Source organism: Astatotilapia calliptera, chromosome 14, assembly GCF_900246225.1.
Source record: "Astatotilapia calliptera chromosome 14, fAstCal1.2, whole genome shotgun sequence".
NCBI classification, from domain to species: domain Eukaryota; kingdom Metazoa; phylum Chordata; class Actinopteri; order Cichliformes; family Cichlidae; genus Astatotilapia; species Astatotilapia calliptera.
In genome coordinates, this window is record NC_039315.1 from 38,840,133 (window position 1) to 38,856,266 (window position 16,134).

General features: G+C 38.4%; 1 protein-coding gene across 11 annotated transcripts in view; it reads right to left on the reverse strand.

Moving 5' to 3' along the window:
* myo18ab (myosin XVIIIA b) overlaps window positions 1-16,134 on the reverse strand; it is a 131,826-nt gene that overhangs the window by 9,370 nt on the left and 106,322 nt on the right. For 8 of the 11 annotated variants that reach the window (XM_026192025.1, XM_026192023.1, XM_026192022.1 and 5 more), the window contains 5 exons: window positions 12,430-12,567; window positions 10,423-10,608; window positions 10,111-10,250; window positions 9,049-9,093; window positions 4,051-4,173 (listed from right to left, as the gene is read on the reverse strand). In XM_026192025.1, coding sequence (XP_026047810.1) covers window positions 4,051-4,173; window positions 9,049-9,093; window positions 10,111-10,250; window positions 10,423-10,608; window positions 12,430-12,567 — 632 coding nt within the window. Of the gene's footprint in view, window positions 1-4,038; window positions 4,174-9,048; window positions 9,094-10,110; window positions 10,251-10,422; window positions 10,609-12,429; window positions 12,568-16,134 lie in introns of all 11 variants that reach the window. The other 3 variants (XM_026192028.1, XM_026192020.1, XM_026192024.1) reach the window with 2 other exon arrangements.

The following is a 16,134-nucleotide window of genomic DNA, read 5'->3' on the forward strand; positions in this document are numbered from 1 at the left end:
CCTTCCAAAATAATGGCCTGTTGAAAATGCCCATAATTGACCTAACTTTCAGTGATTTCGGAATGCTCTAAAAAGGAAATTTTCTGTTTCCACAGAATAATTTCACTTTAAATCAACAGTATACAACCTCACGATGTTACCATGTCAATTTCAAGTCAGTCTGATTTTGCTTTTCAAAATAAAAGCTTTTTCAATTTGCCCATATATGACTTACTCTTGGAGCGAATTCAAAATGCTCTAAGATGGAAAATTGCTGTTTCCACAGCATAATTCCACTTTAGATCAATAGTATCCAACCCCACAGTGATACCATATCAATATCAAATCAGTCTGATGTTGCCTTCCAAAATAAAAGACTTTTCAAATTGCCGATATACGACCTACTCTTTTAAAGAATTCAGAACGCTCTAAAAATGAAACTTGCTCTTTCCACAGGATGAATCCATGTTAGATCAAAAGTGTACATCCACACCATGGTACTACTTCAATTTCAAGTCATTCTGATTTTGCCTTCCAAAATAATGGCCTGTTGAAAATGCCAATAACTTACCTAACTTTCAGTGATTTCGGAATGCTCTAAAAAGGAAATTTTCTGTTTCCACAGAATAATTTCACTTTAAATCAACAGTATACAACCCCACAGAGATACGATGTTAAGATCAAGTCACTCTGATTTTGCCTTCCAAAATAAAAGTATTTTCAAATTGCCCATAGACGACCTACTCGTTTAACGATTTCAAAATGCTCTTAAATTGAAAGATGCTGTTTCCACAGGATAATTCCACTTTAGATCAACAGTATCCAACCCGACAGTAAAACCATGTAAATTTTATGTTGGTCTGATTTCGCCTTTCAAATTAATGGCCCGTCGAATTTGTCCATATGTGATATACTCTTTCAATTATTTCATAATGTTTTAAAAATGAAAATTGCTGTTTCAACACATATTGTGTTTTCATTTTGAAAAGCAAAATCAGACTCAATTGATTATGACAGAATTGAATCATAAAGATGATGTAAAAGGAAGCTGAAATTGCCACTAGGTTGTAATTGATAGTACGTTTATATTTTAAGTCTGTGGAAAGATGTCATTCTAAATAAAGAAATTACAAAACAGCTTGCAAACCAACCATGACATCTTTCCACAGACTTAAAGTGGAATTACCCTGTGGAAACAGCAAAATTCTATTTTAGAGCATTTTGAAATCACTGAAAGTTAGGTCAATTGTGGACAATTTGAAAGGGCTTTTATTTTTGAAAACAAAATCAGAATGACTTAATATTGATATGGTGTCACTGTGGGGTTGTATACTGTTGATCTAAGGTGGAATTACCCTGTGGAAACAAGAATTTTTCATTTTAGAGCATTTTGAATCGTTAGAAGATTAAGTCAAATATCGGCAATTTCAAAGGGCCATTACTATGAAAAGCAAAATCAGAATGACTTGATATTGATATGGTATCACTGTGGGGTTGTATACTGTTGATCTAAGGTGGAATTATCCTGTGGAAACAGGAATTTTCCATTTTAGAGCATTTTGAAATCACAGAAAGTTAGGTCAATTATGGACAATTTGAAAGGGCTTTTATTTTTGAAAGCAAAATCAGAATGTCTTGATATTGATATGGTATCACTGTGGGGCTGTATACTGTAAATACAGAGTGGAATTATCCTGTGGAAACAGGAATTTTCCATTTTAGAGCATTTTGAAATCACTGAAAGTTAGGTCAATTGTGGACAATTTGAAAGGGCTTTTATTTTTGAAAACAAAATCAGAATGACTTGATATTGATATGGTATCACTGTGGGGTTGTATACTGTTGATCTAAGGTGGAATTACCCTGTGGAAACAAGAATTTTTCATTTTACAGCATTTTGAATCGTTAGAAGATTAAGTCAAATATCGGCAATTTCAAAGGGCCATTACTATGAAAAGCAAAATCAGAATGACTTGATATTGATATGGTATCACTGTGAGGTTGTATACTGTTGATCTAAAGTGGAATTACCCTGTGGAAACAGCAAAATTCTATTTAAGAGCATTTTGAAATCACTGAAAGTTAGGTCAATTATGGACAATTTGAAAAGTCTTTTATTTTGGAAGGCAAAATCAGAATGACTTGATATTGATATGGTATCACCGTGGGGTTGTATACTGTTGATCTAAAGTGGAATTACCCTGTGGAAACAGCAAAATTCTATTTTAGAGCATTTTGAAATCACTGAAAGTTAGGTCAATTGTGGACAATTTGAAAGGGCTTTTATTTTTGAAAGCAAAATCAGAATGACTTGATATTGATATGGTATCACTGTGAGGTTGTATACTATTGATCTAAAGTGGAATTACCCTGTGGAAACAAGAATTTTTCATTTTAGAGCATTTTGAAATCACTGAAAGTTAGGTCAATTATGGACAATTTGAAAAGTCTTTTATTTTGGAAGGCATAATCAGAATGACTTGATATTGATATGGTGTCACTGTGGGGTTGTATACTGTTGATCTAAGGTGGAATTACCCTGTGGAAACAAGAATTTTTCATTTTAGAGCATTTTGAAATCACTGAAAGTTAGGTCAATTATGGACAATTTGAAAAGGCTTTTATTTTTGAAAGCAAAATCAGAATGACTTGATATTGATATGGTATCACTGTGGGGCTGTATACTGTAAATACAGAGTGGAATTATCCTGTGGAAACAGGAATTTTCCATTTTAGAGCATTTTGAAATCACTGAAAGGTAGGTCAACTATGGACAATTTGAAAAGTCTTTTATTTTGGAAGGCATAATCAGAATGACTTGATATTGATATGGTGTCACTGTGGGGTTGTATACTGTTGATCTAAGGTGGAATTACCCTGTGGAAACAGGAATTTTTCATTTTAGAGCATTTTGAAATCACTGAAAGTTAGGTCAATTATGGACAATTTGAAAGGGCTTTTATTTTTGAAAGCAAAATCAGAATGTCTTGATATTGATATGGTATCACTGTGAGGTTGTATACTGTTGATCTAAAGTGGAATTACCCTGTGGAAACAGGAATTTTCCATTTTAGAGCATTTTGAAATCACTGAAAGGTAGGTCAATTATGGACAATTTGAAAAGGCTTTTATTTTTGAAAGCAAAATCAGAATGACTTGATATTGATATGGTATCACTGCGGGGTTGTATACTGTTGATCTAAAGTGGAATTACCCTGTGGAAACAAGAATTTTTCATTTTAGAGCATTTTGAATCGTTAGGAGATTAAGTCAAATATCGGCAATTTCAAAGGGCCATTACTATGAAAAGCAAAATCAGAAAGAATTTATTTGATATGGTATTACTGTGAAAAAGACTGCGGTTGGAAAGTGTTGATACAAAGTTCAAATAGTATTTGGAAATACGACTTTTGCTTTCACAGGGCTTTTACTTTGAAATCCAAAATAAGATGGCCTTGATAGTGACAGGGCACAATTAGGGTACAAGGCTGTGTCATGTAGATGTAACATTAGAGTTTCTAAAAAAAAAAAAAAAAGCCTAAATTATATGTTATTATGTTCTTAACATATCTGTTAATTCACTCGAAGTTGGCTTTTATTTTGAAATCCGGTTTCCACATCCATTCCCGTAATACTTTGAATACACAGGGAACGTAAAATCAACTGGAGGCTGGCTTGACTGCAAGTCTCGAATTGGAGGCTGGCTTGACACAAGTGCTGCGATGCAGGAAAGGTTTCCAGCCTACTTAGAAGTGACAACTGCGTTACTTCTTGACAAATAAGCTTATGAGATCTCAGAACAATACACTACCCGGGTAGTACTACTAACATTAACACTATACACACACCTGAACTGAAAAGAACTCTGAACTCTAAAACTGAATACACAGACTGACAAATATGGACTATTGGAACTGTTGTGAACTGTTGAATGACTGTTTTTGGTTTAGTTTTTGAATAAATGTTGACTGTTCTTTTAGCTGTGTGTCATTCGTTCCTTAGTCGATTCCTAGAGAACATAAGCCCAAGATCCTAACAAAGTATGGTGTGTTACACTACCTTTGTACTGACCTGAAGCTTTTGAGACTGCCGTCATCAGAGAGATTTTTGGTGGAACCTTTGTTCTTGGACAGCCATGACTTCACCCCTTCCACATGATCCTCCACCTCAGAATCTGTGTTTGAATCCCCTTGACTGGTGCAGGCCAGATACAGGAAAACAGGTCAGCGAAAGCAAAGGAGAGAAGAGAGCAAAGAATAGGATAAAGAGAAAAGTCAAATATTGCCATTCAGTGGGAGAATAGGGTGATGGAATATGAATGTGAAATGGCAGTTAGCACAGGTAGTAATGTTCGTGTGTGGTGTTAGTGTGGCAGCGAAGGGTGGCTGTAGCATTTATTCTAGGGGGAAAAAAACACATGCATGTCAAGTCAAGGTTGCAGAGATGTCAACACCTTAAGACTTCACTTATGGTTATCAAACCATGAAATCAATGCCAGAAATTTCACACGTTTTTCAGTGTTTATTGAACCTTCTGGCAGTTGTACAAAAAGGAATAGAAATTGTGTATATGAATTTTAATTTCTACTGTATTTGTTACATTTGGTATTTTTGGGGAGGCGGGGGGGATCACACTGATGATGCACAAATCACAAAAACTGTGTCTGAAATAGGATCCACCAGGCGTTAAGGGGTTAAATGAGCGCTACCAATGCTGGCAAACATTAAACTTCTCTACTTCAGTGACAAAGAAACAACATGAAAGAGCTATAATGCAAGGCACAACAGCTTTGATATATACAGTTCAACAGGGAGGGAGGGATAGCTCAGTAGATAGCGTGGTCGCCCCATGATCGGAAGGGGCTCGAGTCCACTGAATGGCTTACCCTGAGGTACCCTTGAGCAAGGTACCATCCCTACACACTGCTCCCTGGGGGCCTGATTAGTGGCTGCCCATTGCTTCACTGAGTGAATGGGTCAAATGCAGAGAGTAATTTCCCCATGGGGATAAATAAAGTATACATTATTATTATTATTATTATTATCATCATCATTCAAAGGAACTGGAGATCCGGTTATTTTAGCAATTTAGCATTTTGTGGGTTTTTTTGTTCTTTTTAAATTGTATAAGAAGTAAACATCTCCATCACACAGTTGTTTTGTGGGTTTTCAAGTTTTGCGCATACTAGAGAGATATGGACAAAATTATTATTATTTTACTGTGTCTCCCAACACAGTTTAAAGAGCATGGAGGAAATTGCAGAAGACAGGCAGGTCTTTAACCCATCAGCAGGACCGGTATAAATGGTAAATGGACCGGTTATATAAACATATTTCTACTCTGGGCACTCAAAGCGTTTTATACAGTATGCCTCACTCACATCCATCTATTCACACCTATGTACACAAGCACTATGCTTTCTATCTAACATTCACACGTTCATATTTCAGTGGATGCATCTGAGAGCAATTTGGAGTTAGTATCCTGCCTAAAGGTGTTTGGCATGGATGTGCGCTGCCAGAGACCTACAAAATGATGTCTAGTATAAATGTCTCTGACCAAACTAGACTTGGTGAGGGTGGCCCTGCAACACTGATAAAGTGCCATCAAAGGTTGTGTGGTGCTATGAAATAAAGTTGCTACAGCCTAATTGTCCTATAGAGACATCAGAGTGTGGCTCAACATCTCTGCATCTGTTTCAGAAAACTTACCATCATGTGGAGCACAGAAAGGCCTAGAACCACTGAAAATTAAAATCATTTGCAATCAGAAACTAAAACTGAAGATTTCAAAAGGGATTTTTAACAGTATGCTTTGCCCTATGAGATCCGGCTCTTATGGAATACAATACCTTAAATAGTAATACTGGAGCTGCATTGCATTGAGTCCCAGCCCCAGCAAAGATGATGCAGAAGGGATTGGTGGAAGGACAGAGCGACAGACTATTAAGCTATAAAAAGCTTTGCAGCACACGTCTCGGCTATTAAATAATCTGTGGGATTTGCTTCTACCCACTGTATGTCCTCATCTTTTCCTCTGTGGACTTGCCACAAAAGACCATTCGTTTTCTTTGTTTTTATCTTTCATCTCTCCACATCTCGTGCTGTGGAGACATAAATTGTCCTTGACATTCTTTCGCCACTGGTTGTACATCTCTGTTATATTCATCATTAGCGTGTATAGATTCTCTGTGTGTCCCTGAGTCTTACAGAATCTATTATTTTTGCCTGCCTTATGTGAAAAGGCTGGGCAAGTGAAATCTATGTTGGATAGAGTCATAGGGCGAGAGGCGGAGCTACACCCTGGATTTATCTTTATATACGTGTGTGTGTGTGTGTGTGTGTGTGTGTGTGTGTGTGTGTGTGTGTGTGTGTGTGTGTGTGTAGGCACATGGCATGAACGAGCAGGGTCCAGAAAGGAGGGGCAGAACCAAAAACGAGATACTGGTAGACAGAGCACTCGCTCAAGACTATAACACCAGACTAATCAACCAGGGCGATGTCTGGATTGACTACAACAATGACTCAATGCCTAATACATGGATTCTGGAATGTGTACAACTATACAAGATCAACAGGATCCCGAGTGCCTTAATCAGGAATTCAGAACAAGCTTACAGGCCAGCTTCAAGCCAATTGCAGTGCGGGATTGACCAAGGAAATTCTCTGTCCCTGGTGCTGTTCTGCATTGGCCTGAACCCACTCAGCTAGATTAACAAGACTAGCTAAACGTTAGTCATCTGCTCTACATGGAGGAAAAAAAGGCTATCCAAATCTACCTGGGCCTGTGTACAAAATCCCTTGATTGACTACATATACAGAGTTTAACTACTGATTTTACTAATACACCACCTTCATTTTTCATTAATTTTTAATCCCACTCTAGATATATTCGCAGTTAACCACATCACACAGCGTTTCAAACATTTAAATTTAGCTCTGATTTAAAAAAAAAAAAAGTTTTAATAATTTAAAATGCTTTTCAAACCAATGTATTGCCTTGTGTTTCTGACCTGATGCAAAGCTGTCGCGGCCCTCGCAGGACAGCTGTTGCAAACATGAATTGAAAGAATTTGATGCAACTAATAGTAAACACTTTAGTAGTAAGAAAATTCTAAGCCAGAGATGTAGTGTTGAGGAAGGGTAAAGTAAGGGGTTGTCAGAGCGGTGTGTTTGTCTGGTTAAAGACTACATTTTCTCCTTTATTTCTTCCTCACTTCATTTTTATTTTGTTTTATTCTCATGTATTTATTTATTGAGGGGGTGGGAGAAGTACTTCTGTAAAAACCACTGCACACCACTGGGGCAGTGTGTGTAGTTTGGGAGCAGTAGTGTGCAATTCTAAATTAAATCAAATATATAATATAAATATATAATAATAACAATATATATATATATATATATATATATATATATATATATATATATATATATATATATATATAATAAATCAAATCAAATATATATCTTAGTGACTGTTGGTACCTAATTTAACAACTCATGGTGTAGGACAAGATGTGCAGGTCTTTGCAAATGACTATTTAAACGAAGTATGTGAACCATATGAAGAATAAACTGTATCTGATATTATATAAAATGATAAGTCAGGCATGAAAGCCAGAAGTCTACACTTCCCTGCTTTGATTAGTAATCTGACAAGGTAGTGGAATAGCTGAGAACCAGAGGTTAACTGTCCGAGTGTTGAGCAAGACAGCTTTTTGTAAGACATTTGAGGGTTCTGCATTATTAAGCAAGTGCAATTTAAAGATTGATGAGAAACACACGATCCCTTTCTCCTGTCAGGAGGGCAGTCACTGCTGAGTCACAGTCACATCCAGCCCTAGAGCAGGGCAATAAAATATTAAGAGGGCCCAGGGAGCGAGAGGCTAGGCATCACCAAGTGATATTTAAACGCAACACAGAGGAACTGACACTTTCCAGGTAAACCAGAACATAAACACAGTGTGAGAGACCACAAGAACTGTGAGAACGATCTCCTCAAGAGGGATGACCAAAGAGATCCCGACACTTGTGGTTAACCAAAAAGTAAGTTTATAAACTGACTGAAACAGAACTAAAATAAGCTTTTTGTAAAGTCTGTCGGGTTTTCACATATTTCAGTGTTGAACAGCTTCCAGGCTTAAAGAGGGTATATACAGTAGAATAAATGATGTATTGTGTTGATGCTATCACCTAGAAGCAGAAATGTGAGTCATAAAAATCAGCATCTCTTTAAGTCAGCAGGTACCTGGGATCATGGGTAATCAGATACCACTTCACAAAGTCAAGAAAGCCATCATTATTGACTGTGCTTTTAGGATTCTGTGCTATCTAATCCTACCAAAAGACTGTTCCAGTGTCTGGGACACTGGATGTACATTAACATACAAGCTGGTCAAGTATATAACTTTGTTGTTATAAGTTGTGGCCAACCTGGCTAAAAATCCATCTTCTAGCATAAAATTCCAATCAATAATCTGCACACTATGTTTTTCTCTTCAACTCAGCTCACAAATCTCTGCCTCCTGTTTTTATTCTAAGAATGCTCACTTTAAGTGGTGATGTGGAGCACAACAAGGCTGGCAGACTAAGCCACTGCAGACTTAACGATAATCAAATGTGCAAAAAATAGAAAACTTTCATGCTGAGGGTTCATAATGTATTGTAAGTGTTATTCATGCATCTTCATGGCATGCAATAAAATGTGAAATAAACATGGTTAATAAGGGAATCTCTGAGCACTGTTGATGATGCATTTATCTCTCCTTACATGACGCTTTCATTCCTGTTTGTAAAAACTGCAGAAAATCAGTGCATTTGGAATGGAGCAATTACTCTAAACTACCAACACCTAAAATTTGTCTATTCATACATTCATTCAAAATCCATGTTCTATATTATTTCAATCTGTAATATCACCTCTTCTAGTCTTTTCAAAACTGAAAAACTAACTAGATGTAAACCAAATCCATCTAAATGTTCAAAGACTAGAATGCATCATTTCCAGTGGTGAAAATAAAATAAATAAATATGTGTATGTGTGTGTGCATAAGGAGAACAGGTTCCTCACATTCTGTTCTTTCGTTTCTGATACTTTGTTACCATGTCTTGCAAACTGGCCGTGGTGATGATGATGGTGATGATGAAGGGGGGGGGGGGGGGGGGGGGCAGGAGAAATAAAAAAAACAACAACAACAAAGAAACAAATAGAAAAAAATTGAATAAAAATTATGACAAAAATGAAACGTGAATGATATTCAAATTATTTCAGGAATTAATGTGACGACCCCTTTTTTTTCTCTTCAGCGAACTCTCTGAACCTTTTTAAGGGACAAAGAGCAGACTACTTCAATCTGACCTTGCAGAATGAATAGAAATCTTTTTTCTTTCATTCTTTGAAATAGTTCATTATTCAAAGATCACTTTAGTGTATCTAACCCTGTCCCTTACTGTTTTATACGCTCTGCCCATTAACTTTGACTTTAATTCCCAGCGGTTTAAACTTTCTTTACAATGTCTTTACAACGTGGATGTAAGAGTTTCCCCTGCAAACAAATTATTGCACCTCCATAATATAGCATGTATATTTCGGTTCAATAGCATGATATGCATTTCAGCTTTTGGGTCACAGTTAGAGAAATCTTTGGTGCAGCACAGAAGAAAAGAAATGCATCGTCTATAAAGACAAGCATATCATATTCATGCTAAATTTATATGAATGAAAATCTGCAGTGTGATTTGAGATCAAATCTCACTCTGTCAAAAAAGGATACAGCTATTGTATACTGTTTAACAATTTTCATTGCAGCTGTCAGTGGAGCTGATGTTCAATGGTCAATGCGAGCTCAACATGACAGCTGTCCTGGCTGACAGACAATGATTGGTTTGTTGACATCATTTTAAACGTGAAATTTTTCTTCTTGGATACCTTGTCAAACTATAACCAACTTGATGAAAACCGTCTTTCAGTTAGATATAAAAAAAGGCAGGCACCAGTGAAAACAGTTAGATTGTCACATTAAAATATTGCTAATGTTCTCCAGATTTAATCTTGAGAACTCGTTTTGTGACCACTACAGAAAAGAGTGATTTTAAACCTCAGCTTCAGTTACACATATAAGTGGCCCCATACCTGTTAATAAGGTCTTCGTTGTCATCACTCTCCATCTCATCCTCAATGGCTGCCTGGAGGTCACCAATCCTTTTGAAAGCCAACTTAAGGTCTGCCTGCAGGCTCTGATTAGCAGCCTCCAAGCTCTCAATGTCCATTTCCTGTTAATGAAGCAAGAGATAAAATGAACCTTTCAGCTAGTCTGGACCAAAGGCTGATGAGTTCAGTGTTGCTGATATATTGCTTGTGGATGCTGTGCAGGGTGTCCTAACATGTTAGTAGCATGTGACTGCACTGCTTAGTTTACTGATATCATTCTCATTGCTGTCTTACCAGCTCATGCTTCTTGCGGCTGGCCTCTGCTTCTTTTTTGGCCAGCTCAGCCATTTCTTCTTTGATGTCACGGATCTGTCTCTGGAGACGTTTGTTTTGTTCCTTCTCTCGAATCTCACTGCTGCTGCGCTGATCTCGTTCCTCCGTCAGCTTCTCCAAGTTCTCCTTAAGCCGAGCTAAATGGCTCTGTCAGCAACAAAGGGAGGTGGTTAGAGACAGAGACTGAAACTATAAATATATAGATATGGCATGTAAAATGTGAAAAATGTGTGTATAGTAATGGTGGTGAAAGTAACATTTAAGAGAAACTGTACCAATCAGGTATCTCACTGATGTGCAAACCCCCCCCCCCCCCCCCCCCCCCCAAAAAAAAACCCCAAACATCTTATCCACGGAGGCCCAACCTCTTGAATTCAAGTACCTGCTGCTCATATCTCGGTTCCTGATACAACAGGATGCCTTCAGGGGTCCTGTGAAGTTTCTGTTTTTATAGGGCAATGTTGTCTTATGGAATGAGGTGGACCTACACATTAATTGTGTGGTTGAAAATCTGTATTAAAGTATATAGCAAAACACTGCTGGCCAAATTTGTAGCCAAGGCGATGTTCTGACTGACCAGCATCCCTAGACGCAGCTGATGGTATGATTAGGTTTAGTGTCACTACTGATAGTTCGACACAGTGTTAGCTGGAAATTTAATTCCACCAGGATGGTACATGTCCATTTCCAAAAGGTTTACACAACTTTGTAATTAATCATTTTTTTTGTCCACCCTTGTCTATTCTCACCCCCAAGTGGTCACAGCAGATCACTGCCTCTCCCTAAACCTGGTTCTGCTGGAGATTTCTTCCTGTTAAAAGAGTGTTTTTCCTTCCCACTGTTGCCAAGTGCTTTCTCATAGGGACTTGTCTGATTGTTGGAGTTTTGTATTACTGTAAAGTCCCAGCACAGTCTCAAGAGCAAAGAGGAGATTCCAGGAGACGGGCATACTCTTGGAGAATTGGACAGGTCTGTAGATGGTTGTTAAACCATCATCAATAAAGGTATCTGCTCCTTTGTGCAGGAAGGAACAGGATGAGGACTGCTAGAGCCCTGCAAAATGACCTTGAACAGGCCCCTGGTATGAATGCCTCTGACCAAACAGCGAAACAAAGAATCTGTGGGTGAACCAAACAAGAGGGTAGTATCAGGGTCCAACATCCTCTATTGGGCCCTGTTCAATGTGTATGATTAGTATGTGCCCCCTCTTGAGCTATTTGCATACATGCAGATTGAGACAAAAGCTGACCAAATGACTGACTGCTGGAAACCAGGCAGCTGACTGACAGGCTGACCGTTGCGGGATCAGCATATGCTGATGCTTTTAGGTAGTGAAGGGCTGTCAAGTAGCTCTTGTCCTCAGACATGCCTTGCCTAGTAGCATGGACCAGGGAACTTAAACACATGGGGTCGCTATAGCAAAAATACACTGATTCTTCCACTTATCAAATTCGGGGTTGATGAGTGGGGGAGTTCATTGCAAGTAGCAGGTTATACCCTTAACAGGTTACTAATCTGTTGCAAGATTAACACAGAGAAACAGACAAACATTCACACCTACAGTCAATTTAGAATCATCAATTAAGCTAACCACTAACTGCATGGACTGTCGGAGGAAGCTGGCATACTCAAATCAAACCCATGTAGACAAGCAGAGAACATGCAAACTCCACACAGAACGGTGCTGTTTATTAGTCGATTCAAACTCATGATCTTCTTGATGTGAAGCAACAATGCTATATAAGCACCATCATGCTGCTCATTACATTTTTATATATAAGTATTATCACAGATTATATGATTTAGCAACACTGATGGATATGTTTTTGAAGTGCAATACGTTTATAAGGTGACCTTTTTCTGTTTCTACAGTTTCTTTCTGACGTTATTAGGATCTTTCATGCTCCCACCAGCCTCTCAAAAATGTCTACCAATGCCAGCAGCACCCAACCTGTGTTTAGCTCTTACCTCTAGGCGTTTGACTTGGGTCTTCTCAAACTCCAGCTTGGTCTCAAGCTCACGACACTTGGCTTCCTGCCGGCTGACAAGGGATTTCTCCACCATGGACTGCTCCTGGAACTCGATCTGGCTCTGGAGGGCTTGCATCTAAGACACAAATGTAGATATGCTGATGTTACTATTTAGTGCGACACACTGTCTAACGCTGAGCTTTCCTAATCAAGTTCAATTCATTCCAAAAGTTTAACAGCTATTTTCATTTAGAATTTTGTTGGCACACCTAGCACTGGGTATTTACACATCCTCAACACTGCCTTTACCATCCTGGTAAAACTGCACCTCAAGCATCTATTTTTTTTTAAGTCCTAAAATGTTTCCCATTTAAAACAGAATCTACCTAAAATTAAAATTACTGATCTTCAAGAAGAAACTGCAAGTGAAAGCACTTAATAATAAACGATTAACTTAACAGAAAATGTACAGAAGATGCCTTCTTGTTCATCTTGTCAGTTTGTTCTTTTTTTTCCTTTTTACAAAACCCAAAAGCATCTTGAGGATGCTTGGTACTTGGAACCGAGAATGTCTCAGTGTGTCAATAAGTCACCAAGTGTTCATTTTATAATAGCTGTTCCAAACTCCTTAAATATGATCTCTGATGAATGCTTTCTATGATACAGTAAACACAAACACACTAACACCAACACTGAAATCACCTGATTTAGCTTCAATGAAAAACAGCCATTGTGCCATTTTCACTTTTCTCCCTCTTTACACATGAACCAAACAATGTGTACAAGTTCACGTATTTCCCTCTCCTTTTATTTGGGTTCAACTAATGTGTTTGATGAAGAATAAAAGATCATGCAGCTGCAGTCATTACAAGGATGACAGTAGCGCTTGCCTGAGTATGGAAACCAAGCTGGCCATCTGTGTCCCATATTGTCAGTGTCAATGTTGCGTGAATGACACATGCATCTTCTTATAATGATCACAGTGTATGCATATATCTCTGCTCCTTAACTAGTTTGGATGAAACGTGCTATATAAACTGCTTAGGCTACAAGGAATATCAACATTTATATAACTTTTGAGAATTGTTTTTATAACACTTAACTGCTTGCAATTATATATATATATGAGCTGTTGTAGACGATCTAAAAATGAACACCATTACGCTCTAGTGCGACTGTGAATTGTCCTCTTATATATTCTACATGTTATGTTTGGTGTAATGTCAAAATAAATGGCAATGCTATGTGTTACATGTATGTTGTTACGTTACATGTATGTTTCTAAATACATTTTGTTAAACTATTTTTAGTGCAGTGCAACTTTGTGATCTCATTTATATATGTGAAAAAGTCTAATTATTATTGATTAGTAACTGATTACTTTGTCAAAGAATATGTAGCTTGCAAAAACTAACAACAATAAACACATTTATGTACTATTTGTTTGGTGTTTATCAACACCTGTTTTTGCCATAAAAAAAAAAAACATGATAAATGAACATGCACCTCTGTATTTCTATACACGAACAAAGCAAATAAATTCTGTAGGCCTGGCAAAAACTTCCTGTAGGGTCGTAGGTCGTATTTTTGCTAGTTATGTTGAGGATTGTGTTTGTCAAAAGCAAAGGAAACAGGCTGAGGAGAGGTACACATTAATCATATTCTGTAAATGAGATTTTTCACTGAACTGCAGTAGCAGAAACTCTAGAAACTTTCAGTGTGAGGAAAGCAGAGGGTCTACAGCAGCGGTCCCCAACCCCCGGGCCTCGGACCGGTACTGGTCCGTGAGTCGTTTGGTACCGGGCCGCGAGAGTTGAGGCTCCGGTGTGAAATGTATAGTTTTCAGGGTTTTTATCGGTTTTCAGCGTTATTTTGTTATCGTTTTTATCGTTAATTCTGTTTTCCTGGGTCTTTTCACGTGTGTTATGAATAAATCTTCTTTTTTTGGGTACCAGTACTAGTTTTATTTTGTTGTATTTATCCACGACACCTTAAAGGCCGGTCCGTGACAATATTGTCGGGCATAAACCGGTCCGTGGCGCAAAAAAGGTTGGAGACCGCTGGTCTACAGTATGAAACTATAGATAGTCACAGGACCATATAGTACTCACAGTTTCTATTCTGAGCTCTTAGGCAGCAGTAAATGGTCTAATTACTGCTGAATGTCAGGAAAATTGGTGGCAACCGCAACGTGGCAGGAACATGGCTTCATTTAGAAAGAGAATGCTCTCATGGCTGCATCAAAGCATACAACAGGGGTCGGCAACCCTGGGCACGCGTGCCGTAAACTGATGGCACGGCCATAGCTGGACTGGCATCCACACTGACATTCGGCATACCGGGCATTTGCCCGATGGTGATTTTTCGTCTTTATGGGCCAATGGTTTTTTTTTTTGGCTGGGTTTTTTTTTTTTTTTTTTGGAACGGCATGGACAATGGGAAGTGGTGGGCTGGCCAGATGCTGGCCGATGTGTAAAAATAACTCTGTTGTTTGGTAGTGGCTATGGCGGAGCTTCCACAGAGGCCAGCAGGTGGATGAGGGAAGGGGAGGCAGGAGGAGGAGAGACCTGAGTGTCAGGTGAACTGAACTTCAGGTAAGAAGTTATGACCTGCAGTCTATCTGGGTCAGATATAAACCAAGTTTAGGTGGAGTTTATTTTTGTTGTGCTGACTTTTTACAGTCAGTTACAATAACTCGTACTGCGTACTAGCTAGCATGACGGAGTTTCTATACAGCTGGGTCGGTGCTATGATGTTACTGATAGTGAACTTTATTTTATTCATAAGGTTAGTTAGTAGAGTTGCCAACCGTCCAGTAAAAAGACGGAATCCTCTCGCATTCAGAGAAAATATTATGCGTTTGGTGTTGAGCTGAGAGGGAACACAGTTTGTCCCGGACTTCAGCTAGAATGAAAAAGACACAAAGCTGGAGTTATTCTGTGTCTTTGCTGCACAGCTGCCTCTTCTCCTTTCATTCTCTCCCCTCCCTCTCCTGTTGCTACTTCGATCATGAAACTGATCAATGATCAGCTGATCGGCTTTTCTCTCTTGTTTGTTTATCGCTCACTTTGCGCCAGAAAGAGGAAACCGGCGGATGTCGAGCTAAACAACAGCAGCACGTTAAAGCTTGATCAGCTGTTGTTAGAATGTCTTTAATATTAATTTCTAGTATCAGCTGATGTTTTCTGGAGCCACAGCTGTAAAGCTGCTGGTCATGATATTGGTTTGTATATGTGGTGAGAGGGAAACATGAAGATGAAACCAGGAGATGTCCTTACTGAATCATCAGAGCTGAACAGGTGATGAAGAAACAGGTTTACCTTTTAGGTGACATGAATGAGTTGAAGGGAAGTTATGAGCTGTTTCTGAGACACAAATAACACCAATATCATTTTCTAAGTAGCTGACAGCTGGTAACTGTGCAGGGGCGGATCTAGCAAAGTTTTGCCAGGGGGCAGGTAGGGCATTAACAGGGAGAGGGGGGCACAAAGAAATACTTTCTTATTTTCATTTAAAATGTCTGGCTGTTATTAAATAATTATCTGAAGCTTACAACCAAAGTTTTTATCTGATGTAAAATGTATAGAAATCATACATATATACCAACAAGACTGTGCATCACTGTCACAACAGCGTTTGTTTTCATTCAAAGGCTTTATGGCTTTAATACCTGGTGGGCCGATCTCTAGTCAAAATGCCCGGG